At 43.4% G+C, this 27,313-nt stretch overlaps 1 protein-coding gene across 1 annotated transcript; it reads left to right on the top strand.

The window, feature by feature from the left end:
- Nucleotides 1–1,909: 1,909 nt before the first annotated feature.
- Nucleotides 1,910–27,313, top strand: WDR12 (WD repeat domain 12). The gene is made up of 13 exons (XM_066636469.1): nt 1,910–2,003; nt 4,126–4,220; nt 8,439–8,533; nt 13,219–13,325; nt 15,201–15,316; nt 16,178–16,332; nt 18,410–18,455; nt 21,279–21,370; nt 21,905–22,045; nt 22,582–22,687; nt 24,044–24,176; nt 24,929–25,001; nt 26,828–27,313. The coding sequence occupies exons 1-13, from the start codon at nt 1,963–1,965 to the stop codon at nt 26,903–26,905; spliced, it is 1,278 nt and encodes a 425-aa protein (XP_066492566.1). The 5' UTR covers nt 1,910–1,962; the 3' UTR covers nt 26,906–27,313.

The following is a 27,313-nucleotide window of genomic DNA, read 5'->3' as shown; positions in this document are numbered from 1 at the left end:
ACAGCGTGTTTTGCAGTGGCTGGGAGTTTGCTGGTCTTCACACCAGAAGCAGAACCGAGAGATGCTCATTCTCATCAGCAGGTCCTGGTGCTCAGCGTGTGAGGACCACTGATACACAGGACTGGGTGTCATGCGCCTCGCTTCTGAAAACTGTGCACCAGGGCCTCTGAGAGGAACTTCATCAGGGGGAACAAGGCTTCTTTTGGGCCCCTTCCCAGAGAGGGAGGGGGTGAAAAAGAGGGGAAGGTGGCAGTGGGGGTGGGCAGAATGGGGGCAAAACAGGCAGAAGGAAAGTGGCAATGGCTGGAATGGTCTTTGGAGTCAGGTCTACCAGTCTTCCCAATGCAGAGCTCAGACCGGCCTGCCTGCCTGTCGTAGGCAGCTACATAGAGTAATACAAGAAACCAAACACACTCCTAAGTCTCTAAAATCTTTCAAATACAGAAAACTGTTGCAATATATCATTGTATTTAGCTCGCAATAGAATGGAAAGTGTTCTGTGCACACAAAAATTGACTTCTGCAAGTCCCACAGCTGAGCTCCTCCGCGCTCTTTCATGGCAAGCGGATCCACAAGCCAAAGAACTAATTTAGCAGGTCAGTTTCCTCCCAGGTGTGATAGTAGTTAGTAGTAGTTGGCATCCTTCAGTCTCAGAAGACTATGGTGTCACGCTCTGAATGGTGGTTCTGGAACAGAGTGTCCTCTCCAGTGCGCGAAGCCTGGGTAAAGTAGGTATGGAGGATAGGCTGTTACCCATGCAGCAAATCCCCCCTCTCCACGTCGCTGAAATTGTCCAATGGAAAGGCAGAGGCCAATACGGTTGGTTCCAGCGGCGTCGCAGGAGTTGCCAGAACATGACTGTGTTCAGCCATGAACTGCCTTAGGGACTCCGGCTCCGGATTTTGCCTCGAGGTTGACTCCTGAAGCCTTTTCCCCCAGGTGTGATACTGTTAAGGAATGCATGCATTCCTGGCCCTGGCTTATAGCAGTAATCACCTCCATGTGCCCACAGTAATGCCCCCAGCATCCCACATGGGCAGTGAGTTTGGGTGAGACTGGAAAAAATATAGTGCAGGAGATTAGTATCATTGTACTTAGGCTCACACTAGAATGTAAAGTGTCCTGTATACACAAAAACTGACTTCTGCAGTCCTGCAGTTGTGTCACTTAGCTCCTATAGGTTCCTTCATGGTTAGCAGATCCACAAGCCTAAGAACTACTGTAGCAGGTCGTTTTCTCCCAGATGTGACTTTTAAAGAAATATATGCATTCCTGGGGCTGGGTTAAAGCAGTTATCACCACCACGTGCCCACACTAATACTACCAGCATCCCAGGTGGGTAGTGAGTCTGGGTGAGATTGGAAAACATAAGATGCCAGGAAATTTCTGGGCCCCCTCCTTTGACTCCTGGGCCCCCTTTCTGACCCTGGACCTGGGTACAAATTATCCCCTTTACCCCCCCTCTCCTAGGCCCTGCTGTGGACCAAAGGTATTGTGTGAACACACATCTATATACATATATATAATATGTCTAGTGTGGCCTTTTCAGCCACACTAGACGCTGTTTCAGAACCACCTTTCAGAGCACGATACCATAGTCTTTCGAGACTGAAGGTTGCCAACTAACAATATGTCTATATAGATTACAGTCTATATAAAAAAAATGCAAGCACAGTTGATATATATAAAACAAAACTTTGACTCAGAAATTACAAGCCTGATACAACTAAGCAGAGCAGCAGCCACTGGAAACCCACAAGCAGGAGGGTGGCTGTAGTGGAGCTAAAGGGTTGGGCTTGACTTTGCAGGACAGCCCTCACTAATCGATTGCAGAGCTCTCGCTAGACCTCTCCCAACTGGGCAGGGCGAACTCTCGGCCACGTGGGAGCGGCGGGGTTGCTTCGGGGGCAGCAGGCAGGCTGCGGGTTTCTGCCCTTCGGATCACCAGCTCGGGCTCTTGCGATGGCTCAGCTTCAGGCACGCTTCTTCACCGATGACACGAGGTGCGTGTGGGAAGGAGCCTGGCTGGGGCTGCAGTGCTAGCCACTTACACGGGAGTAAGCCCCGTTGGCTCTAATGGGACTTACTCCTGAGTAGACATGCAGAGGATGGGGCTCTGAGGCTGCAAGCCTGTCCACACTTTCCTGGGAGGAAGCCCCACTGGCTCTAACGGGGCTTACTCCTGAGTAGACATGCAGAGGATGGGGCTCTGGCTTCGTGGAACTAAAACTGAGCCACAAATTTAATTCAGTTCCAATGGAACTGCGAGGTTCTTTTGCACCATCACTTCACACTTCCCTAGGGGTGAATCCTTTGAACACAGATTTCCTTCTGAGTAAACATGCAGAAAGCTGTACTGTTAATCGCTTTTTTCCCTATAGCTTTTTCTTTGTATCCCCCTGTGCATCTGTTTGCTAAATGCAGACACTTTATGCATCTGATAACATGGGCTTTGGAGCCCAGTCCCATGCATGTCTACTCAGAGGTACATCTCATTATAGTCAATGGGACTTGCTCCCAGGAAAGTATGGATAGGTTTGCAGCCTTACAGCCCAATTCTATGCTTGTTCTACCCTGAATTAAATTCTATTGTAGGCAATGGTGTTTACTCCCATGTAAGTGTGCATAGGATCAATCCTATGCCTATCTACTCAGAAGTAAGTCCCATTATAGTCAATGGTTCTTACACCCAGGTAACTGTAGATTACTGTAGCCTGACAGCCCAATCCTAAACTGGTCTACTCAAAAGTAAGTCCCATTGTGTTCAGCGGGGCTTGCTACTGGGAAAGTGTGCATAGGATTGTAGTCTTGGTCTAGGAAAGCTGCCACATGGTTTTAAGAGACTGCTTAACCCTTTGCTGTATTTCTAAGAGCGCTTATTCTGGTTTTTGTTGAATTGGGTTGTGCTTGGGAAATAGGAAGCCTGGTTTTACTGAACTGGTTGTGGTGAATTGGTTTTTGGTATTGGTAACATAAGTAGCCTATAAACATTAGCTGATTAACTGTGCAGTCCTTATTTATGGGCTGTTCACAGTTTCTTAGGAGTAACTTCTGGCATAGCACTGTGACAATGGCCACAATTATGGGACTTATGAGTAGATATGCATAGGATTGGGCTCTAATGTTTATAGGCTACTTACATTATCGAAACCAAAAATTGATTCACATAGAAGTAATCGCATAGAAGTAGGTTGAAATAAAGTCTGTTGAAATAAAGGAGCTCAAACTATGCGTTCAGTTGTGGCTAGTGGATTTGAAAATGTGCCTATGACCAGAGCTTCTGGTGAGTAAAAATGTCAGCTAAGTAACCTGGCACACTGTGATCTTATGTACCAGATTATAGATTTAGGGTCCAATCATATCCAACTTTCCAGCACTGATGAAGCCTCAAGGTAAGGGAACAAATGATCCCTTTCCTGGAGGAGGTCTCCATGACTGTATCCCCATCACATAGTGCATGCTCACCCTTTTGGCATGGCTGCATCAGCACTGGAAAGTTGGATAGGATTGGGCCATCAGTCATGGGTATATAAGCACTGTAGAATTTTTTTTTCCTCTCCTTTTTACTCTCCTGTAGGAGAGTAATTATTTATTTGGACTTCTCCTTTGATCTGTTTGCAAGAATCAGGCTGGACTTAATCCTTTCATAGAGAGGGTAGCATTGCTCCCATTGTACAGATGAGGAACAAATACTGAGAGACGGTGATTTGTTTGGATTATCAATGGACATCTGAAATGTATTCACGTTATAAGCATCAAACTTATATAATACAAAATAAAAATTTTTATATTTTGCTTTTCCTTTTATTCCCTACCAGGAAGTGCCCAAGAGGTAGGGAGGGGTGTGTGTGTGTGTGTTAGTAGTTCTGTTAAAATGTGTTATACATTTGAATTGCTTTTTGGAAGCTGAAATTATTTGGACTGTTTGATGTTGTATGCTAGTGGCACAGTTTAATAAACATAGATGAACAGCAGAATTCTCTCCTTAGACGTAAGCTCCATTGAGTTAAATAGGATTTACTCTCAGGGAATGTGTGTAGGATTGCAGCCTTGCTCTATGAACAGTGCAAAAAGCCTCAGATTTCATTTGTTTCTAAATATGTGGTTCTTAATTTCTCTTCACAGATACACAGTGGACGATGTTCCTTTCTCTGTCCCAGCTGCTTCTGAGGTACCTGATCTCAGCAATGTTATCAACAAACTGCTGGAAGCAAAAAATGGTATGGCTGAGTTTGGGGGAAGTGGCTTAAACATTTTTATCCATTGCTATTTTAATGATTTAATTGGTATTACATTTATTTACACTCTTCCTTCAAGGAGCTATGTGGTCACTGTCCCATTTTGTCCTCCCAAGATCCCTGTGACGTTGGTTAGACTAAAGGTGACTAGCTTAAGATCATCCAGTGCTAAGTGTTGATTTGAACCCACGTCTTGCCAGTCTGTGCCCCACTGTAAGCTATGATACCACATTGGCTCCCTCTTAGGAGCCTTTGGAATCAGTTATCAGAGCCCAATCCTAACCAACTTTCCAGTCCTGGGGCAACCTCAGTGCAGCTCCTTGGTAAGGAAACAAACATTCCCTTACCTTGAGGAGGCCTCCATGACTGCCCTCCCACTGCAAGATGCAGCACACACCCCATTGGCACAGCTGCATCTGTGTTGGAAAGTTGGATAGGATTTGGCCCACAACAAATCACTGTTTATCTGAAGGTTGCAGTTGTATTGACAGTCATTACAATATTTACTGTTGATGCTATAGACTGTCAGCGTATTCAGTAGGAATTCACTTTTGTTTGCCTTATTCAACCAAGCAAACTAGCATGGAGGTGTCTAATTTGCTTGCTTGTTTGATGTACATTGCCTGTTTTTATTGTGAATAGCTTATCTAGCTATCACTTGATCATATTTGCATCCAGAGCATTATGTTGTAGTAACGTTATTGTCATTGTGCTACAGCACAACAAAATTTATGCACCTTTGAGATACAAGCATAAATACTGTATATACTACAATTCCAACAATCACACTCTACACACTCACCCGCACATTCTATACAACTTGCATAATAATATAAAACAGTATAACAGACCATAATGCCCAGGAGCATGGTAACATCTATATTGCCTTATTCCACATAATTATGGCTGTGGGATAAAAACTGTTCAGGAGTCGTGTGGTGCATGCTCTAATAGTTCTGTATCATCTACCCGAAGGCAACAGTTCAAAGAACTTATGAGCCGGATGGAAGGGGTCTCTCAGAATACTATGTGACTTCTGCAGACAGTGAGATGTATAGATGTCCTCCAAAGCTGGTAGATGAAGGTTGATGATGTGCTGCACGATCTTAATAATTCTCTGCAGAGCTTTTTTGTCCCCTGCAGAGCAATTTCCGTACCACACCAAGATATCATAGGTTAGGACACTCTCAATGGTGCAATGATAGTAAGACACAAGCAGCTGCTGTGACAAATTTAACCTCCCAAGCTTCCTCAGAAAATATAACCTCTTTTGTGCCTTTTTTATCAACATGCTGGTGTTAATAGTCATGAGAGGGCCTCTGTGATGTAAATACCTAGGAATTTGAAACTAGCAACGCTCTCCACCTCCTCACCATTTATGTGTAATGGTGTGTGTACATCCCTCTTTTTCCGGAAGTCATTAATAAGTTCTTTAGTTTTTTTGATGTTAAGTGAGAGATTATTTTCTTTGCACCACAATAACAACTCCTGTACCTCCTTCCTATAAGCAGACTCATCATTCCCGCTAACAAGCCCCACCACTGTAGTATTGTCTGCAAATTTTATAATTTCATTGGTGTTATGTGATGGGGTACAATCATGTGTATACAGGGAATAGAGGAAGGGGCTCAGTACACAGCCTTGGGGAGCTCCTGTATTTAATATCAGAGTGGAAGAAAGATAAGAGCCCATCCTAACTGACTGTGGCCTATTTGTCAAAAAAGTCCTTTATCCACAGACAAATGTCTTGCTGTATGCCCAAACTAGTCATTTTAAAAAAACAGCCTGCTAGGTAGAATAGTGTTAAAAGCAGAACTATAATCCACAAATAACAGCCGTACATATGTACCCCGTTGTTCCAAATGACGCAGGACTGTATGTAAAACAATAGAGATGGCATCATCAGTTGACCTATTACTCCTGTATGCAAATTGACAAGGATCCAAGGTGGGTGGAAGACCAGACTTAATATGTTTCAACACCAGGCTCTCAAAACACTTCATAATTACCGAAGTTAGAACCACAGGTCGATAATTATTGAGAGAAGCAACTACTGTCTGCTTAGGAACTGGCACTATAATAGATGTCTTCAAGCAAGTAGGGACAGAGCATTGTGACAGAGATAAATTGAAAATATTTGTAAAAACTTCAGTCAGCTCTGCAGCGCAGTCTTTAAGGACCCGTCCTGGAATTCCATCTGGGCCAGCTGCTTTCTGGATGTTAATATTCTGTAAAACCCGCCTGTCGTAGACTCCCAGGGTTTTGGGAGTGCTCAGAGTTCTTGGTTCTTGAACCCTAGAGCCCTCAAGGACCCCTATTCGGTAGTACTGCCACCACCCTGTATATGCCAGTGTCTCAGTCCATTAAGACCCTCTAGGCTTAATTCTATCCCTTGCAGGCACTGAGCACTCTCTTTAATTTAAAGCCTCAGTCCTCAAGTTACTAGTCCTCAATGAGGATTTGGTAGCTTGCTGAACAGCTAGGCAGGATTCTGAACCTTTGTCCCCAACAGACAATGAAACAACTTAGTAAAAGGATTTTTACTTTATTAAGTACATAGGGTTACATAAAGTTACAAAAGGCAGCAAATGCTAGAGGCATAAACTTCTAGGAAATATATCAGCATTAAAATAACAAAGCTAGCTGGCTATCTCTATTATTCCCTAACTCTCACCTGGGTAAGCTTTCTTTTGGAGGAAAGATCTGTGAGGCCACATTGCCCTGGTTCTGGCTCTCTGCCTGCAAGATCTTGCACCCACGCCAAAAGACAAAGACAAAAGACCAAGACACCCCTTTGGGCTTTGTTCTTTTACTTCTCGTGCTAACAGGGTGGAAATCACTCTGTACTTATTTAAACTGTCCAATCAGAACCCTTGGGGACAGAATCTTCCCAAGTGGGGCTGGATGCTAGCCCCTCTCAGCTCTTCCCCTCCCCACTGGAGATTCATGGGCACCTCTCTGTCTGCTTAGGTGCTACATTATCACCTTCATTGAGTTGTAAATTCCTTGCAGCTAGGACTGCAAGCCACTTCTCTGTTACTGGGTTACTTTGGTTCAGGCTTTGCAATGCTACTAGGCCTAAACTGTACATATTCATGACATCATCTCACATCATCAGGCTGCAGGACAAGTGACTGACCATCAGTGGCTGCAGCTGGAATATTGGTGGCTACTATCCCCTCCTCAAACCAGCCAAAAAACCGATTAAGCTGCTCTGCCATGGAATCACTACTGCTAGGCAGACTATTTTTATAATTCTGCCCAGTAAGTTGTTGCACGCCCTGCCATACCCGGCGGGTATCCAAACTTTCAACATGCTGCTCAATCCTCCTCCTGTACATGGCATTATCCCACAAGCTCAGTACAGTGTATATGATATTTTCACAGTGACTTGTGAAATTTGTTGAGTTGAGACAGTGACTTGAGCAAGGTCCATGCTGATTTCCATGGCTCATCTGAATTCAGCTTTCCTGGTCCATGTCTAATACTATCCACTGTATCACTCTGGCTCTGACTACCACTGTTGAATTGAATATGCATCTGCTTCAAAGGGGAGCTGGCTTTAGACCCTGATTCTGTTTCTGTTGTAATCATATGGTTAATACACACAAGGATGTGTTGCCCCCACAAGTAGCTATCAGTTTGCTTGAGTACATATTCATATGAACAAACACAATGTATTATCTGAGCAATGGGCAATAAGGCCAGGACCTTATAATTTATGTGACTTTCCACCTGCTATAGTGGCATCAAAATTGTTACTGGCATTCTGCATGATTGTTGGGATCACACTTTCAGGTCTGTCCTCATAAATGCTTGTCCAAGGAAAGCAAAGACTCTTTATGTGGACAAGATGTATATTATGTGAAGAGACTCAAAGAATCATACAGTTATACAGTTGAATATGCAATCTGTGCCTGTAATATATATTACTGATGGTTTGGGTAATAAGGCTCAAATTTTGTCTGCTGATTAAAAATCTGAAGTACATTTCCTCAGCACATTTTTTTCTGGATTAAGTTTTGTTTGCTGTTAAATTTCTGTGACATTAATAGTATCGTGTTTGTACAGGAATAATTGAAGAGAGACTGAATGTGTTGGCATATTCAACTTTGTTCCCTAAATCTGCTCAAATGTAAATGATCTTTACTGATTGTACAATTTAAATTATGCAACCTAACATTATTTTATTGTCTCTAGAGGGCCACAAGTATGTGGAATTCGATTTTCTTATCAAGAGACAGTTCCTTCGTATGTCCCTGGTCAAACACATGGAAGCAGAAAATATATCAACGGTAAGTCATTTGAGTGAGCATTTTGGTGATAGCTATTAATTTTTTAAAATTTCCAATAATTGCATTAGGAGAATGTTACATTTGCAACGAAATCCTAAACATGTTTTCTCAGAAATATGTTCCACTGAATTTAGTGGGACTTCCTTCTTGGTAAGACTGAAGTCTACCCCCCCTTTTTTAAATGAAGGCAAACTTGCAGTGGTTTGGGATCAGCATGGTCTCTATTTTATGGTACAGGTCCAACCTTTTTATGCACGGATTTGACTCAACAGGAATAGCCACTGATGATCCCTGGAGAAGGGGAAAAATGCATCCCTTTAAAATCACAGTTTAAACAACTGCTTTTCTTATTGTTGTAGAGAGACAGTTATGAAAGCAATTACAGGTATAACCTAATTATTCACAGATTTTTCCATCTCAGCACAATGAGAAGGGCCCTTTAAATTAAAGGAAAACAGTCTGTTTAACTATAGCCTGGTTAAAGTGAGAGCTGATAGTCCATCAATCATTCTTTCTCCAGGCAGCTTCAGCCAGCAGCCTCTCCCTTCCCCCTGAGCACATGAAATTTGCTCTGGGTGAAGGGAGGGATCCCTGGCTGGAGAGATACTGATTGATGAATTGTCTTCTTAATGACTCTATCTTACATCACAGAGGGCGGCATGGCTGTTTTTAAATCGCCCAGCAAAGGGACATTGTTTTTTAAATGGATTTGCTTTGCTTTTTTGCCATCCACTTGAGTGGATGGAATGGAACTCTCAGGGAACCCTCATGAATAATGAGACTCAAGCTGTATTTACATTTTTATTTTTACAAATGTTTATTGCAGAGTGTAAAAGTAAGTGTTCTTTTAAATACATGTCACAGAAACATAAAGGGCCCACCACCATCCATTGACATTAGTGGCAATGCCTCAGTTGAAATCTCTGGATTAAGTAGGTGTTTCTGTGAGATCCTGAAGGACTACTGCTTTTTTTGATCAGTAACCCGCATTGTTGTTTAGCGGCTTTACATAGCTGCCTGGATCCTTATTCCGCAACGTCTGTTGCAGAACATACTGTATGCAGGATTGCCATCAAAGCGTAGTTCAGATAACAGAGAGATTGGGCCCCAGCTTGTACAAATCTTTGTCTGGTCACATTGTACAAAGGGGCAAAGACGGGAGAACTGGAATGTCTGGTGACAAGTGAAAACATTGACATAGTGGGCATAACGGAAACCTGGTGGAATGCAGAAAATCAGTGGGATACTGCAATCCCGGGCTATAAACTCTACAGGAGGGACAGGGAGGGGCGTGTTGGAGGTGGAGTGGCTGTTTATGTTAAGGAAGGGATAGAATCCAGCAAAGTAGAGATGAAGGTGGGTCCAAATCCACCATAGAATCTCTGTGGGTTAAATTACCAGGCCTCAGGAGCGATGTAATACTAGGGGTGTACTATCGTCCTCCAGGCCAGAAACCAGAAGGGGACCTTGAAATGAGGAAACAGATCAGGGAGGTGTCAAGGAGGGACAGGGTTGTAATCATGGGGGACTTCAATTATCCTCACATTGACTGGGTCAATTTGTGTTCTGGTCACGGAAAGGAGACCAGATTTCTTGACATGCTAAATGACTGTGCCTTAGAGCAGCTAGTCATGGAGCCCATCAGAGGAGAAGTGACTCTGGATTTAATACTGTGCGGTACTCAGAACCTGGTTAGAGATGTCAATGTTACTGAGCCATTGAGGAACAGTGATTATGCTGCGATCCGATTCGACATGCATGTTGGTGGAAGAATACCAGGCAAATCTGTCACAAAAACCCTTGACATCTGACGAGCAGACTTCCCTCAAATGAGGAGGCTGGTTAGAAGGAGGTTGAAAGGGGAAGTAAAAAGAGTCCAATCTCTCCAGAGTGCATGGAGGCTGCTTAAAACAACAGTAATAGAGGCCCAGCAGAAGTGTATACCGCAAAGGAGGAAGTGCTCTGTCACAAACTTAGGGGGGTTTGGGGTGCTCAGAGGTCTTTACTCTTGAACCCTAAAGCCCTCAAGGCCCCCCTGTTCAGTAGTACTGCCACCACCCTGTATGTGCCAGTGCCTCAGTCCAGGGACACTGAGACCCTCTAGGCTTAACTCTGTCCCTTGCAGGCACTGAGCTCTTTCTCCAATTAAAGCTTCAGTCCTCAAGTTACTAGACCTCAATGAGCACTTGGTAGCTTGCTGAACGGCTAGGCAGGATTCTGAACCTTTGTCCCCAACAGACAATGAAACAACTTGATAAAAGAGATTTTAGTTTATTAAGTACATAAGGTTACATAAGGCAGCAAATGCTAGAGACATAAACATCTAGGAAACATATCAGCAATAAAATAATAAAGCTAGCTGGCTATCTCTACTAATACCTATCTCTCACCTGGGTCAGTTACTCTTGTAGATCTCTTAGCTCCAGGCTACCTGTGAGGCCAGATGCCCATGGTGGACAATGGAACTCATGGCGTGCAGGATGTTGCACCCAAAAACTCTGCCCAAGGAGCTAGACACACCCCTTGGGGCACTCATTATTATGCTTTTTATGCTAATAGTACTGAGGTGACTTCATACTTATTTAGACTGTCCAATCAGAAACTTTTGAGGACAGAACCTTCTTAAAGTTGGCCTGGTTGCTAGCCCTCCTAGTTCTTACCCCTCCCAATTGGAGATCCATGGCTGCATTCCATTCCGCTTGATCAGGCGCCCCTCAGTCTACTGAGGTGTTAAACATTCCAATGGGTTGTAATTCTTGTTGTCTGTCCTTTCTGGCCAGCGGAGGAGAGACAACAATCTTTTTGTTTGTTTGCTCACATTCTTGCAAATTCTAGGAACTGCTAGCCACTTCTCCGTTACTGACTTAGTTTGGTTCAGGTTTCACATGCTAACCTAGGCCTAAACTACATATTCATGACAGGCTCGACTAAGTCCAGTCTGCATGGCTAACGAGCCAAGTTAGTGAGGCTGTAAAGGGCAAGAAAGCTTCCTTCCGTAAATGGAAGTCTTGCCCTAATGAGGAGAATAAAAAGGAACATAAACTGCAGCAAAAGAAATGTAAGAAGGTGATACAGGAGGCCAAGAGAAACTATGAGGAACACATGGCCAGCAACATTAAGGGGAATAATAAAAGCTTCATCAAATATGTTATAAGCAGGAAACCCGCCAAAGAAGCGGTTGGCCCTCTGGATGGTGAGGGAGGGAAAGGGGAGATAAAAGGAGACTTAGAGATGGCAGAGAAATTAAATGAGTTCTTTGCATCTGTCTTCATGACAGAAGAGCTCGGGCAGATACTGCTGCCCGAACAGCCCCTCCTGACCAAGGAATTAAGTCAGATAGTGGTTAAAAGAGAAGTTGTTTCAGACCTAATTGATAAATTAAAGATCATTAAGTCACCAGGCCCTGATGGCATCCACCCAAGAGTTATTAAGGAATTGAAGAATGAAGTTACTGATCTCTTGACTAAAATATGCAACTTGTCCCTCAAAATGGCCATGGTGCCAGAGGATTGGAGGATAGCAAATGCCACACTGATTTTTAAAAAGGGAAAGAGGGGACCCGGGAAACTATAGGCTGGTCAGCCTAACATCTATGAGATGATGGAATGCCTCATCAAAGATAGAATCTCAAAATACATAGATGAACAAGCCTTGCTGAGGGAGAATCAGCAATGGCTTCTGTAAGGGTAAGTCTTGCCTCACGAACCTTTCAGAAGTGTAAGGTCATGCACATTGGGGCAAAAAATCAAAACTTCACATATAGGCTAATGGATTCTGAGCAGTCTGTGACAGATCAGGAGAGAGATCTTGGGGTGGTGGTGGACAGGTCGATGAAAGTGTCGACCCAATGTGCAGTGGCAGTGAAGAAGGCCAATTCTATGCTTGGGATCATTAGAAAAGGTATTGAGAACAAAGTGGCTAATATAATGCCGTTGTACAAATTGATGGTAAGGCCACACCTGGAGTATTGCATCCAGTTCTGGTCACCACACCTCAAAAAGGACATAGTGGAAATAGAAAAGGTGCAAAGGAGGGTGACTAAGATGATTACTGGGCTAGGGCACCTTCCTTATGAGGAAAGGCTATGGCGTTTGGGCCTCTTCAGCCTAGAAAAGAGACGCCTGAGGGGGGACATGATTGAGACATAGAAAATTATGCATGGGAAGGATAAAGTGGATAGAGAGATGCTCTTTACACTCTCACATAGCACCAGAACCAGGAGACATCCAGTAAAATTGAGTGTTGGGAGAGTTAGGACAGACAAAAGAAAATATTTCTTTACTCGGCGTGTGGTTGGTCTGTGGAACTCCTTGCCGCAGGATGTGGTGGCGGCATCTGGCCTGGATGCCTTTAAACGGGGATTGGACAAGTTTCTGGAGGAAAAATCCATTATGGGTTAAAAGCCATGATGTGTATGTGCAACCTCTTGATTTTAGAAATGGGCTATGCCAGATGCAAGGGAGGGCACCAGGATGAGGTCTCTTGTTATCTGGTGTGCTCCCTGGGGCATTTGGTGGGCCGCTGTGAGATACAGGAAGCTGGACTAGATGGGCCTATGGCCTGATCCAGTGGGGCTGTTCTTATGTTCTAACCAAGCCTAGTCTGCTACAGTGAACATTTTTATTGTTGTTAATAGTTCACAATGGCTGACCCATTTCTTTTTTGGGGGTGGGGTGAATACACAGGAAGAAGTAGTAGAAATAGAGTATGTGGAGAAGTACACAGCACCTCTGCCTGAAGAATGCATGCTCCATGATGACTGGATTAGTTCTATTGAGGCCACAGAAGAATGGTAAGATAGACCTCTTCAATTGTTCGGAGTTTGCCACTCTGTTTAGTGCACTTTATTACTATATGGAAAGTTATTTCCTAAGTTCTGCATGAAGGGACAGTATCCACCTACCTTTCTCTTCCTTTCCATCTTAATTTATTGTCGAAGAGAGGGGGATAAGTATATATCTATTCCTTCTTCCACCGCCACTGAAAATTTTTTTTCCCATTAGAATTATTAGTGCTGCCATCACCACTATCGCCCTTCTGCAAGGAAGATTTTTAGTTGATTTTAAATTGAGAAGGCTTTGTCTGACTTGTTGTTTGTTAGCTTTCAGAGGGCCCTATCCTATCCCATTTTCTAATGCCGGTGCAGCCGTGCCAATGGGGCATGCAATGCATACTGTGGTGGGGAAGCAGTCACAGAGACCTCCTCAAGATATGGGAACACTTGTTCCCTTACCTCAGGGCTGCATTGTGGTTGCACCTGTTCTGGAAGGTTGGATAGGATTGGGCCCTAAATCTCTAAAATGGTGTGAGTGTCCCCGTGGTACTTCCTCCTCTATATGGAGGGTTCAGAAATTATTTCTTAGAGATGGCGCACTGCCCTAAACTGATCCTGGAGAAACTGAAGACATATAGCAGCCACCACTCTCTGTTGGCTTCATTTTGCATAAGTGATATGGGCCAGTGAAATTAAATGTAGCAGCAGAGGGAGGAAATTTTTTGAGTCTGAAGCTTAATTTTGTAATTAATCTGTGGAACAACTTGCCACAAGATTATGTAATGGCTCCTGGCCTAAATGCCTTTAAAAGTGGATTGGACAGATTTATGGGGGAAATGTTCATCATGATGACTATATGCAACCTCCGGGTTTGTAGGGGGAACTCACTTCTGAATGCCAGATGCAACGTATATGGAAATCTTACAGTCCTGTGTGCTTCCAGTGACATCTGGTGGGCCACTGTGAGATGCCGTCAGTTGCGTGCCTGCCATAGACTGACCTGGGACAAATGCCCTGAGCACCAGCCTCGAGGGCCCCATGGAAGCCTCTCTGAGGCTCCCAAAGGGGGCGGAAACTGTGCTTCCAGTTTGCTGGAAGCACAGTTTATAGCGCTGGGGAACCTCACAGATGTTTCCCCGGCGTGGGAGGAGGTCGCACGAGGCTTCATGAGCCTCTGGTAAGTAGGGGGGGGAATTTCTGCCCACAGGTGACACGCAATGGCGGGGGGTGCCATTGCGGAGCTTTGCCCGTGCGCGGGGCTGTGGAGGTCCGCGGCTGGATGCTGTAAGCTTAACTAGATCAGTTCTAGTTAGTAATTCTCAATGGCCCTTGGCCTGATCCAGCAGGGCTGTGCAATTGTACCCATGTTGTTTTCAATGAATACATGGGAGAATGTATGGGGGGGGGCTGGTTTTTCATCCATGTGCATGAATTGTTTCATTTGGCTGAAGAAATTATGAACTCTGAACATCCAGGCAACACAGAAAGTACTTGTATATGACTCTAATAGGCACATTAACATGGTGTTCATATGGAAAGTATTTGATGCTCTTTTTTCCATTTATTTTATAATAAAGAAAAAGGGAAGGAAAGACACAATAAGAAAAAAAGAAGAAAAAAACAAAGAACATTAGAGATACATATATCTTTTTTATATTTCTGATAATCTTGTCCTATAGATTGGCATCTTTAACTGTGCACTATATTTATAATTCAGTTATCTGAAGGGTTCTACCTGCTACAGTGTTTGAGCACTGAACATCTCAAACATGTGATTTGCCCAGTGTTTCAAATGTTCAGTTTAGTAGCATGACTGATAATCCTACAGGAAAAGTGAACCTTTCAAGCGCTGTGGCACCCACCAAGAATTTTTTCTGCTTCTGAATTACATAGGATTTTGACAGGCTCTTATGATCAGACTTCTCGGATCTGGTCAATAGAAGGCAAACCTCTGATGGTGCTTGCTGGGCATGCAGATGTGGTGAAAGATGTGGCCTGGGTAAAGAAGGGTGAGTAGAGTTTACTTTGTTTGAGTTCTGTGCTAAATAAATTCAGAAGAAAACTTGCCAGCCTGAATGCTTCAGGAGTTCAGGGTCAAATTAGACAGTACACAGGTTGCATAACGGGGGTTTGTGTGTAGTTAAAAGGGGGGGAAAAGGTCAATTGCATCTATATGTGGATCCAATCCGGATTGGAACTGCAATGAAGAAAGGGGAGTTCAGTCTTTTGCCTCCAGCACAGTCCTGATCCACATTTTCCCTCCCCCCCATCCCCAGCTGATATTAGCCCAGGGAGAAAAGTTAATGGGAATCATGATGGCTGTATGCTTCCTCCAGGATCAGAAATAGTATGCCTCTGAATACTAGTTGCAGGGGAGCAATGGCTGGAAAGGGCTGTTGCCTTTGCGTCCTGCTTCTGGGCTTCCCAGAATTGTCCCATTGGCCATGGTGGAAGACAGGATCCTGGACTAGATTGGTCTAAATTCCCCTTGCTAATGGCTTGATCAAGATTGGGTCCCTGTGCAACTGCTATTTGTTGTTGTTATTAATATAAATATACAGGTCCCACTCACAGTCCAATCCTATGCTCGGCTGTCCCGCAGTACAGTGGCACTGAAACGGCCCCCCGCTGTATCTTGTGAGGCAGGAGAAGCGGCTAGAGGCAGGAGAAGCAGTCAGAGGAGAAGCAGCCAGGAGCGTGTGTAGAATGCCCACAGCCCCTATGGATCTACTTGGATTGGTGCCAGCAAAATCGCTGGTGCAGATCTGCGTTGGCCATGTAGGGCTTTCAGGCGAGAAAAGCTAAGTGTCGAGTGTCGTAAATGTGCCCCAAACGTGTGCAAACTGACTTTCTTTGCCTCTGTCTTTCAGATAATTTGTCGTGCCTGCTGCTTAGTGCCTCTATGGATCAGACAATTCTGCTGTGGGAGTGGAATGTAGAAAAGAACAAAGTGAAGGCCCTTCATTGCTGTAGAGGACATGCAGGAAGTGTCGAATCCATAGCTGTTGATGTGTCAGGAACTAAAGTAAGTTTTTCTGAAAGTACGTCTGAGTTTGAAGGTGGATATCCTTTTTGGGACATGATTGGACTTTTTTCGTGTTCACCTATAAAGGCAGGCAGTTGAGATGTTGCAGACTAGCGTAAAAACACTTTTCTTGGAAGTATCCTGGAAATTAAACAAAACATCACCAACTCCTGTTAGCTTTTGCTGACCCTAAAATTTGGCTTTTGTCTATGTTGCCAAATCCTAGTTTAAGACTCATGCCTGTTCTTTGAACTTGGATGTAAAGTTTGTTCTTTCTGTTCGCAATTTTTAAGATGCATCTGCCTTTTATACAGATGCCAGATTATTCTTTGGGATGAGTGCCCTTTAAAGGCCATGATACTTTCTCATGTCTTGTTTTACATGTGAAAGTGAGAATGCAAAAAACCCTATATAATCTGTTCTTTAGAGCTCACTGAGGGCCCAATCCTATGCAGTGCATGCCGTGGGTTAGCGCTGGCAATCTGCTGCCAAGTGCTCTGTGCGAAGTGGGGGGGGGAACATGAGGGGAGGCAAGGAGGAGGCGTTCTGGGGTAGGCAGAGGGTGGGAAGGTGTGGCGGAGGAGCGAGCTGAGCTGGATGGGAACAGGACCAGTGGAGCTGAGCTCTGTCTGATCCAGAGCCCTGTGTCGGGCCATGTGGCCCAACACGAGGCTTTTTGATTCTGTGTCAGCTAAAAAGCTGCCACAGAGGAAAGTACCCCCATTGCAGGGCTACTTCAGAGAAGGGGATGGCAGCCCTGTTTGCTGGGCAGCTCAGGATTGGGCTGTGAGGCTGCAATCCTATCCACACTTACCTGGGAGTAAGTCCTATTGACTAGAATGGGACTTACATCTGAATAGATATACATAGGATTGGGTTCTAAGAAGGGGAGGCCAGGCAGAAAAAGAAAGTTGCCAGCCTTTGAAGAAGGCTTAATGGGGGAGAAGTTCTTAATCCCACTGTGAGGGAGTTCCATAATAAAGGCATCACCACAGAGAAGTCTCTTCTAGAGGTGGCATACCCAGCACCTCCTCCACCCCAGCTAACTTGGGTCAGGGAATGGGTCAGTATCTGAGAAAGTGACCCACTGATAATCCTGGTCTCTAACTGCATAGGGCTTTAGAGGTCAAAACCAGCATCTTGAATTGAGTCTGGAAACAGATTAGCAACCAGTGTAGCCTCATTCCAGAAGTTGACGAAGGCTTTGGTTGACTCACCAACCTGAGTAGCAAGAAAGTCCTCCAGAGCCCTCAGGAAACCGCCTGAATTCATCATCCTTAAGAGGCAGGCCATCCAAATTGGTCCCATGTCCTTGCAAAAGTAACAGGCTGCGATCAACCTAAAGCCTACTAGGAAATTATCTGTCCATGACAAAGATGAGATCTTAATCTCCTTTGCATCCAGATCACCGTCCGCTTGCTGAGCAATAAACACCCATCACTTGTATTAGGCACAAAATTTCCTGAAACAGGCTCATGGTATCTTGAGCCACACCTGTACTGGGGCTCCAGCATGGATATTGAAGTCCCCAACAACAATTGGGAGCAGTCCAACACCACCCCAGAGATTGCCCTGGCCAACTCAGAGAGACTGTTGAGCAGCAAGGTTGACACTACACCAACACAATCCCAGTCATGTCTTGCCCATTCAGCATCGCAAAAAGGCACTCAATCCCAGGACAAGCACTCAGTCTCAGTTTTCTAGCCCAAATGCTTCAATGCATGCTCCAGGAACATACATTGACACCCAAGCTTCCAATGCTGTCACCATCAGCAAATGCTTTTGAAACACGCATAGGGCTTCTTAGATCTTAAATCTGAGACCTCAACTTTTCCCAGCAGTCCCCATTGCTGCACTCCTTTCCTCTTGCCTGAATAAGTTTGGGAAAGGGGACAAAAGGGAGCCCCCATAGGTCCAATTCAAATATCATTCAAGCTTGAACAGCTGAATTTGGATTTGAGCCCAATCAAGCTCAGACTGGAATCAAGTCCATTACAAGTTAATGGAACTTGTCCAACTTAAGTAAATGTTTACCTATTTTTAAAAATTAAAAGTATGGTATGTGTTTTTGTTTTAGTTTTGCAGTGGATCTTGGGATAAGATGTTAAAGATCTGGTCGGCAGGTAAGATAAATATTCATCCCTCAGCTTTCTTTAAAAGTTCTGTTGTCTCCAATTTTTTTACCCTCTAAGGCTGTATATTTATTGCACATGTGCTCACACAGCTTATGCCCTCATGTTATGAACAAAAAACTGCACCAAACTTTGCAGTTTAAAACTACATATACTTTTGCAGAGCACAGTTTGGAATTTGATTTTCTTGTGCAAAATTCTGGATTCCCAAGCATGCAGTGTAATACTGAGAGAAACGCATGAACCTTTAGCTGAACCTGATCACTATGTTAATTAACCAAGGTGTTGTCTACACTCTACACCAGGGGTGCCCAAACCCTGGCCCTGGGGCCACTTGCGGCCCTTGGGGACTCCCAGTCTGGCCCGTGGAGAGCCCCCAGTCTCCAATGAGCTTCTGGCCCTCTCGAGACTTGCTGGAGCTTGTGCTGGCCCTACACAGCTGCTCTCAGTATGAGGGCGACCGTTCAACCTCTTGCATGAGCTGTGGGATAAGGGCTCCCTCCACGACTTGCTGTTTCATGTCTGTGATGCAGCAGTGGCAGTGAAGGAAAGGCTGGCCTTGCTTTGTGCAAGGCCTTTTATAGATCCTGAGCTACTGCAAGACCTTCATTCATTCATATAAGTTCCATCTCTAATATATTTATGTAAATTTATTCAAATTTTAAATGTAAATTAATTCTTCCCCCCTCCCCTGGACCCGACACAGTGTCAAAGAGATGATGTGGCCCTCCTGCCAAAATGTTTGTACACCCCTGCTCTACTCCAATGATTATCTCCTTTCACAATCTCTGTCTTAGTGTATATGGTTTACCCAGAATGCAAATATTCTCCTGCTGGCTCCTAAATGTTGCAATTTTTCATTTACATTTTTTGCATTTGAGTTCCCCAGAGCTTTATTGCAGACCTCAGAGTTAACACACTTCAAAAGGAAACTCCACTGTGAAATTGCTGAGCAGTCAACACATTTGGTTCTGTTCAGTTTTAGCTTCATCTAGATGTGGGGATATTGTCTGCCTGCCTTCTTGATTTCCCCCTAGATGTAATTGTCTCTCTTTATATGATTATGCTATTTTTTATGTTAATGCAATTAATGTACCAGTACCTGCCGTTTATAATATATATATTTTTATTCTTGTATACATTTTGGCTCTGTTTAGAAATGTGACAGCTCTGTTAGTGCTTCTAGCATGCTCCTATTAGTTACCCTGTTTACAAGCTGTTTTACTCAAGTCCACTAAATCTTATGACTAGAGGTGTTTGAAAACAGGGGGTTTTTTTACTCACAAGTAAGCCCATTGTGTCCAGTAAGACTTGGAGAGCAATCCAAACCTGTGCTTTAACAGGCAAGCCATGTGGCTTGTGCTGCATCCAAGGCAGATTTGTAGCCAGCAGCGGCTCAGCCAGAGGCAAGGGAAAACTCTTCCCCTTACCCCTGGGTAAGGGCTGCTGGCCCCAGTGGGTCTCTTCAGACCAGTGCCACCTCTGGAGGTAGCACAATTCCGAGGAGAGTGGAGCAGCTTGAAGCCGCTCCGTTCTCCCCGGGGACAGGGGTTGGGATCCAGCATAACTGCCGGGTCCCAGCCCTGCCTCTGGCTCCCCATGCGCCTGCCCCCCGGACTGCCCTCCCCCTGCCCAGGAACTCCTTCCTCCCTCCTCCCCACCCTCCCCCCACGCCTACCTTTTCCATTGCGTCAGCTCTCTGGGGCTGACACAACCAGCCGGGAGGAGGCCGGCGCGGAGGCCTCCATAGGCCAGCACTTCTTGGAGCGCCAGCCTGGCTTCCTCCCGTGGAGGCACAAACGTGTTTTACGGCCGGCCCAAGTCATTGTTAGGATTGCACCCTTAGGCTGTAAACCCATCTTACTCACTGGAAACAAACACCTCTACTTATGACCCAATGCAGTTATTAGTGTTGAACCTGCCCCAGGAACCTAAAGTAAGTGATCTGAGCATTTAATTGTACTCAAGAATCAATAAAAACATTTACCTAGAATTCATCTTGTCTTAGTGGAATATAAACTTCCTAAGAAGTGGATGAATCACAGGCAAAGTAACAATTAGTAAAGTCACCCACTTCAGTGTCTGTTGCACAGATGGACTTGCAAGCTACCTGAGATAGCTGTGATAACCACCTAGGACAGTGGTTCTCACACATTTAGCACCGGGACCCACTTTTTAGATTGAGAATCTGTCATGGCCCACCGGAAGTAATGTCATGGCCGGAAGTGACATCATTAAGCAGGAAATTTTTAGCAATCCTAGGCTGCAATCCTACCCACACTTACCTAAGAGTAAGTCCCATTGACTATCATTGTTAAAAGAAAATGCATAATTGTTTGCTAAAAGCACAGGTCTGTAACATTTCCCCAAATGCAGTCACATCCATGGTAGCTTCAAGTCTAATATATTAAAAATAAAATATTGAAATGAATGGGGACCCACCTGAAATTGGCTCATGACCCACCTAGTGGGTCCCAGCCCACAGTTTGAGAAACACTGACCTAGGAAGATGGGAAGAGTCTGCTTTGGGTTCTAATTGGAGAACAGTCAAATCCAAAACACATTTGTCTCTGTGGAACTTAGTTGAAGTTACAAATATCTGTTAACTTCAGATATGTAAACTGTAAATATGTAAATTTTTACAAATATTATATTTTAGTGTAAATAAGGAGTAATCAATGATTTTAGCTCCTTACTTTTTTGAGAATTAGCTTACATTTCCTTTTCAGTCTTTTTGCTATGAAATTTGCATTTATGGCAATGGGTAACTGACCAATATGGATGATGGTTGAAATGATCTTATTTTGATTCCAGTGCCTACAGATGAAGAGGATGAAGTAGAAATGGGGGAAGTGGCAAATAGACCAAGAAAAAAACAGAAAACGGAACAGTTGGGATTAACAAGGGTAAGGTGAAGTAGGCTGTGTAGGATTTTATTTAAATGAACAAGGGAGAAAAGGGGAGGTAACTGAAACTTGTGGCCTAATCATATACCCCTTGACATGGAAGTAAGTTCCACTGAGAGTATACTGCAGAGTTTCTGAAACTGTTGGTCATGCCCCACTTTTTGGGTTATGACCTGATGTCCAGTGGGTCCTGGTTTGGGCTCTCCCACCCACCCTTGAGTCTGGTTGGCTCCAAATTAGATCCCTCTGGACACAATTGGAGGCTGCACAAGGCCTCCAGGCCTTAGAAGGCCTTTGCAGGCCACCAGAAGCAGCCAGAAAATCACTTATGGGAAAGTGATTTCTGGTTGCTACCAGAGGTCTATGGAGGCCTGGCATTGGAAAAGGTGGTGGGTTGCAGTGCCTTCCATTGCAGAACAGGTGTGTCATAGCTGAGGGAAGTTTGAGAACCCCTGGTATATTGGATAGCTTTAGTGGAGTCCCATGCAAATTTCACAAAATGTAATTCTCTCAACCTTTGTTTCTTCCGTCTAGACTCCTATTGCAACCCTCTCTGGCCATACAGAATCAGTCTCCTCTGTACTTTGGTCAGATTCAGATGAAGTTTGCAGTGCTTCATGGGACCACACAATTAAGATGTGGGATGTGGAAGTAGGAGGCATCAAATCAACCTTGGTGAGTTCATTTGAAATCTCATTCATTCCCAGATTGTCTGTTTTGTTGGTATCAACAAAACATTTGTGCAACATCCACAGAACATTGAACTATAAATAGTTTTCTGGGCTGAGTGTCATGGTCTAACTTTTTACCTAAAGCCAATCCTGAAAGGTGGGGGACCTAACTTTCCATCACACTAGAACTAGAAGATGGAAAACTAGAAAGCTAAAACTTAACCTAAAAACTAAACTAAAAATTCATGTTAAAACAAAAAACTAAACCTAAAACTAAAGGCTAAAATTTCATCTGAAACTAAAAACTAAATAATAAAAGCTAAAACTAAGAATCTAAGAACTAAAATCAATGTTTAAAACTAAAATTAGAATTAATGTTAAAATTAAGACTGCAACTAAAATAAAATACTAAAAGGGTTAGACCACAGCACTCAGCCCGGAAGACTGTTTATATTTCAATATGGATTCCAGCCGTGAAAGCCTTAGTATGTTTATCCACAGAACAGTCTGTTCTTGATGACTCCCTTTATTTTGATGTAGACTGGAAACAAAGTGTTTAACTCGATATCCTACTCACCACTGTGTCGTCGTCTAGCCTCCGGAAGCACTGACAGGCACATTAGGTTATGGGATCCTCGAACCAAAGGTGAGTAAAAGTTAATAGATATTCACAAGATAATTTTACAAATGCTACATATGTGCTCCTTGCTAACTTAAAAATGAATTTCATATATTTAATTGAGCTATACTGTGATGTTTATTTTCTGGTAAGGCTTCCCAACCAGGAATGTCTGGCATTTTATTTATTTATTTATTTATTTATTTTAGAAATTTATACCCTGCCTTTCCCATACTGAAGCAAATGCCCAAGGAGACTTACAGAACTTCATAATCAAGTACACAAAATGTCACGACAAGTAGAAAAACATCAAATAAGGCATTAAAATATTAATTTTAACTTTGCATGTTAAAAACAATATCAAAACAGAGCAAAAAAATTAAGGGAAAAGAGAAAAGAACTCAGTGAGCCAGTGGGGCACATGAGAAGAACAATGGGTTCAGGAAAAGGTGTGTAAGTTCCCACTGTAGTGGTTATTACCTAGCAGAATGCCTGTAGAAATTATTCATGTTCTCTTCATTCTTGAAAAGCTGTGGACTTTCTTGCTGGAAGCTTTGCTATTCTTATAACTGTTGTGCCTCTTTTTGTAAGAACCACATGGTTTTATTTTTTAAAAGGAACAAATGTTCTTCAGGATGGCCAACCTGTGGCATATGTTGCCGGAGGCTTTTAGCATATTTGGAAAAGAAGGAGGACCCCTCTCTTTCAGAGATCCTGCCATTTCCATTTTGGGAGTCTAAAAACAAAGCCCGAATGCAGGGGCCTAGGTGGGCATGTTCTGAGGTCCCAGTTCCTGACCACATGCCACCAGTCCCCAGCAGGAAGCCTGCTTCCCCATTGTAGCTAGGACATCTGGGGTTTTAAAACAGTGCCCAGGAACAAAGAGCAGACTAGTGCTGTTCTGTCCTCCATCAACTGGTAAGTGGTGGGGATGCTTACCAAGCTATGGGGGAGGGGTCAGCACGACCACAGTTCTGCTGGTTCATTGCAACGACCACAGTTCATTGCTGGTGCAGCAGCACAAAGGCGAGATTTCTTTCATCTCCTGCCCAGTTTTTGGGCAGATGTGTAGAGGGGGGAAACTGGTCCATGCACTAACATGTAGAGGGGAAACCCAGAAGGGTTGTGCCCAAGGATCCTCCCTTAATCCCTGTGGAGGCCCTAGATGGGAGCCAGCTACGTACAGCAGTATACATGATACTGATGCTATCTCCCACTTCAGGGTTGACTTGTTCACCTTTGCCCAAAATGTTGAACACTACTACTTTCATCTGGATCCTGTATGCAGTGATCTTGACTCCACCTTATGTAAGTGAATTGTATGAATTTGTTATGTGAACCATTGCAAATTGTGGCTAGCAAATCTTGTCTGTCATGTTTCAGATGGTTCTCTTGTGCTGCTTTCTCTTACTTCGCATACTGGCTGGGTGACGTCGGTAAAGTGGTCCCCCACACATGAACAGCAGCTCATCTCTGGTTCTCTAGATAACTTGGTCAAACTCTGGGACACAAGGAGGTAAACCTTCATCTTGTATTTTTTTGCATACCTGTTCCAGTTACTGGATGACACACAGATTGAATAAATGCTCCTCTAGGCTTTGGGATACCTAGGAAAATTTGCTCTTGTATCTACTAGTCAGTACATGTCCAAAATCTCATTTTTATGATACACTCTCATCAGTCTTGAGTTCATGCCTGCAAAAGCTTTTTGTAAAGATGCCCTAAAATGCAGTTTTGTAAAAGTGTTCTGTACCATTGGCACAGAAAGCAATACAATCCCCTTATCTTATTATTAGAATAAAGATTTAACATCTTGTTTAGTGCCTACCTAGCTGTAGTCTGTACCTCATTTTAAAAGTGACACTCTATGCCCCAGAGGACTTGTAGTCTTAAAAAAAAAAGTGAAATCATTAAGGGAATTGGCGGGATAAGAGTGGGAGCTTATCCCGAAGTTACTGGTTGAATGAATTCAGTAATTAGCTTTCAGAACTTTCCCCCCATCTTTCAGAAGGGTAGACATGTTTGTCTGTTGCAGCAAAGACATCAAAGAATCATGTGAAACTTAATGCATTTATTTCAGCTGAAGCTTTTGTGGACTACTGTCATGTGCTGTAACATTTTATAAAGTTGACTCTTCACACAAAAGAAAATGCACAAATTGTATGCTGAAATAAGTGTTAGTCTGTCAAGTGCCTCAAGACTTCTTGTGGTTCTTTATTTTCATGTGATCTTTGTAATAACTTGACTCTCCAATATCTGTCTCATCAGTTGCAAGGCTCCTCTCTATGACTTGGCTGCTCATGAAGACAAGGTTTTGTCTGTGGAGTGGACAGGAGCCGGGGTAAGAACTTTCTCTTCAAGAACTAGTGGAGTGAGTTGCAACCTGAAGGCAATGTTTAACTCTGTACCAGATAATTCATTAACTTTATTTTTAGATTACAGTAATATATTTTATACATACAGTATTTTATTGTTTACAGCAAAATGGTGTAAATTTCAAAAAGTTGATTGTCCTACACTATTTGAGGAAAGAAGTGATTGTGCAAAAAGATCACATCGTGTGGCAGGGGTGGCCAACCTGCGGCATGCGTGCCACTAGTGGCACACGGACACTTTCTAAGTGGGACATGTAAAGTTGCCATATATTTTTAGAAAAATTATAAATAATAACAAAGAAGGTACCACAGCAGTTTATGGTTTGCTGATTTCTTTGCTACTCCTTACACAGTACACCTCCTAGTTTCTAATGCTGCAGTGGGCACACTAAGGGTGGCCATGGCTACTCTGCTGGATTTGCTCTGGTTGGAAGATAGGGAGAGGCGGGAAAAGGAGAGAAAGTTAGTAGGGCAGATGCTAGTGAGCTGCATCCTACTAACTGGCAGGTCACTTGCTTACCCGAAAATATTTGTGGAGCGCTGAAGAAGCGAGATGAGGACCATAGAAGGTGGAAGAGCCCAAGTGGGGCAGCATAGAGATGACCAATGTGATCAGCAAAGCCTGGGTGGCTTAAAGAAGGTCAATGAATACACATTATATGGACCTTGGAACGAATCCTGCTGGACCAGACCAAAGGTCCATGCAGACCATCTTTCTGGCCACATTAGCAGTCAGCCAAGAATCTCTGGAAAGCCCCAAATAGACAACAGTGCTCCCATTTCTTGCTCTGTACCTTCTGGCTCTTGAACATATACTGCCCTTGAATTTGGAAGCTCTATATAGCAAAAATAAAGCTAAGTGACATTGATGTGGAGTGGCATGTTCAAGATTCTATAACATAAAAAGTGGCATGTGTCGTGCTGTGGGTTGGCTGCCCCTACTGTATGGCATTTATGACCTCCCTTTCTGTGTATTATGAATTCAAGATCAGGATGACATCCTTTGGCATCCTGAGATCTCTGCTCCCTAACATTTTGTTTGAAGAGACTGATTTGTGTCTAGGCAAAGGTGAAGTCACAATACCCTCATGAAAAATTCTTTTAGAGACCAGTGAGCAAATAGGAGACAGTGCCAAAGCAGTGGCAAATTGGCAAAATTTAAAATGTGTGCTGACATCTTTTGAGACATTGAAATAGAAATTTGCAGTTAGTAAATAAGAATCTTCTCATCTTGGTCAATCTCTGCAGGACTGGTAGTTTTGGTGGTCTCATTTTGATGATCCAGGCATGCAAAGATGCCTGGATCAACTTTTTCTCGTTCCTTGGCTGACTATTGCCCATTCCCCCGTCACCCACAGGAGGAAATGCTGATAAAACAAAGTTTTCCTCCTGTTTAATATGTCTCAAAACAAAACAGAAAATTAGGGTGAATTATGGAACCCAACACACATTTTGCTATCTTAAGTTAGACCTATTCCTGGGTATATTTGGGGTGCTGACTGAAAAAACGGCATCAGTTTTGCCTGATCACATCTAGTTTCAGATATATGGCATAGCTTCGTTAATGAATGGTTCAAGCAGCTTCCTCATGCACCCCAAAGTCATATAAAACCACCATAAATTTTGAAAAAAGTTTTCTGACCCTCAGTTTTACAGGCCTGTGTTAATGTGACAGCTGGCCATACTACTTTTGTATTATTTCTTGAAGAAAATGGAGAAAAAAATTTGCATCAGAAAAAAAAATGGTTCTGAATAGTGTCTCATGACCACATTTTTCTTCCCTGTTCTACAGTTGCTGTTGAGTGGAGGAGCAGACAATAAGCTATATTCCTACAAATACCAAGCAACCAGCTCTGATGTTGGGGCCTAAAAATGAGTGACTGGAAAGGAGAAAGAACTCTTCTTCTCAATGACCTCGCAACCTACAATGCCATATTTGGTGCAAATGTACTCTTTTATAGTTTTACAACCTCTGTGTATATTTATAACTTAGAGTAACTATATTTGTTTTGTGGGGCCAGGCTTTTATATTTAAAGCCTGTCTCACACCAGCCAAAATAAAGTGTGAATTTGCTTCAGCTATTGTGGCCTAACATTTTGAGTGGCTAAAAGGGTTATTATTATTTTTGTAGTTAATTGTGATGCCGAGCTTCCCAGCACCTATTAACTTCAGCAGGAAGTTCAGAGTTATTACCACTAAAAATTGGAGACTTTAGTATATGAACAGTGCACAATTGTGATTCCAGTAAAATAAAAAGTTTTTACTGTGTGCTCGCTA

This window comes from Tiliqua scincoides, chromosome 1 (genome assembly GCF_035046505.1).
Source record: "Tiliqua scincoides isolate rTilSci1 chromosome 1, rTilSci1.hap2, whole genome shotgun sequence".
NCBI lineage: Eukaryota > Metazoa > Chordata > Lepidosauria > Squamata > Scincidae > Tiliqua > Tiliqua scincoides.
The sequence above is the reverse complement of the archived record's forward strand: the minus strand, read 5'-3'. Positions and strand labels throughout refer to the sequence as shown.

Excerpts from the sequence above, each read along its gene's own strand:
- WDR12 (XM_066636469.1), top strand. The coding sequence starts at position 1,963 with ATGGCTCAGCTTCAGGCACGCTTCTTCACCGATGACACGAG. Across the intron at positions 4,221-8,438 it reads ACTGCTGGAAGCAAAAAATG|AGGGCCACAAGTATGTGGAA; the intron begins GTATGGCTGAGT and ends TATTGTCTCTAG. Across the intron at positions 16,333-18,409 it reads TTGATGTGTCAGGAACTAAA|TTTTGCAGTGGATCTTGGGA; the intron begins GTAAGTTTTTCT and ends TTTTTGTTTTAG.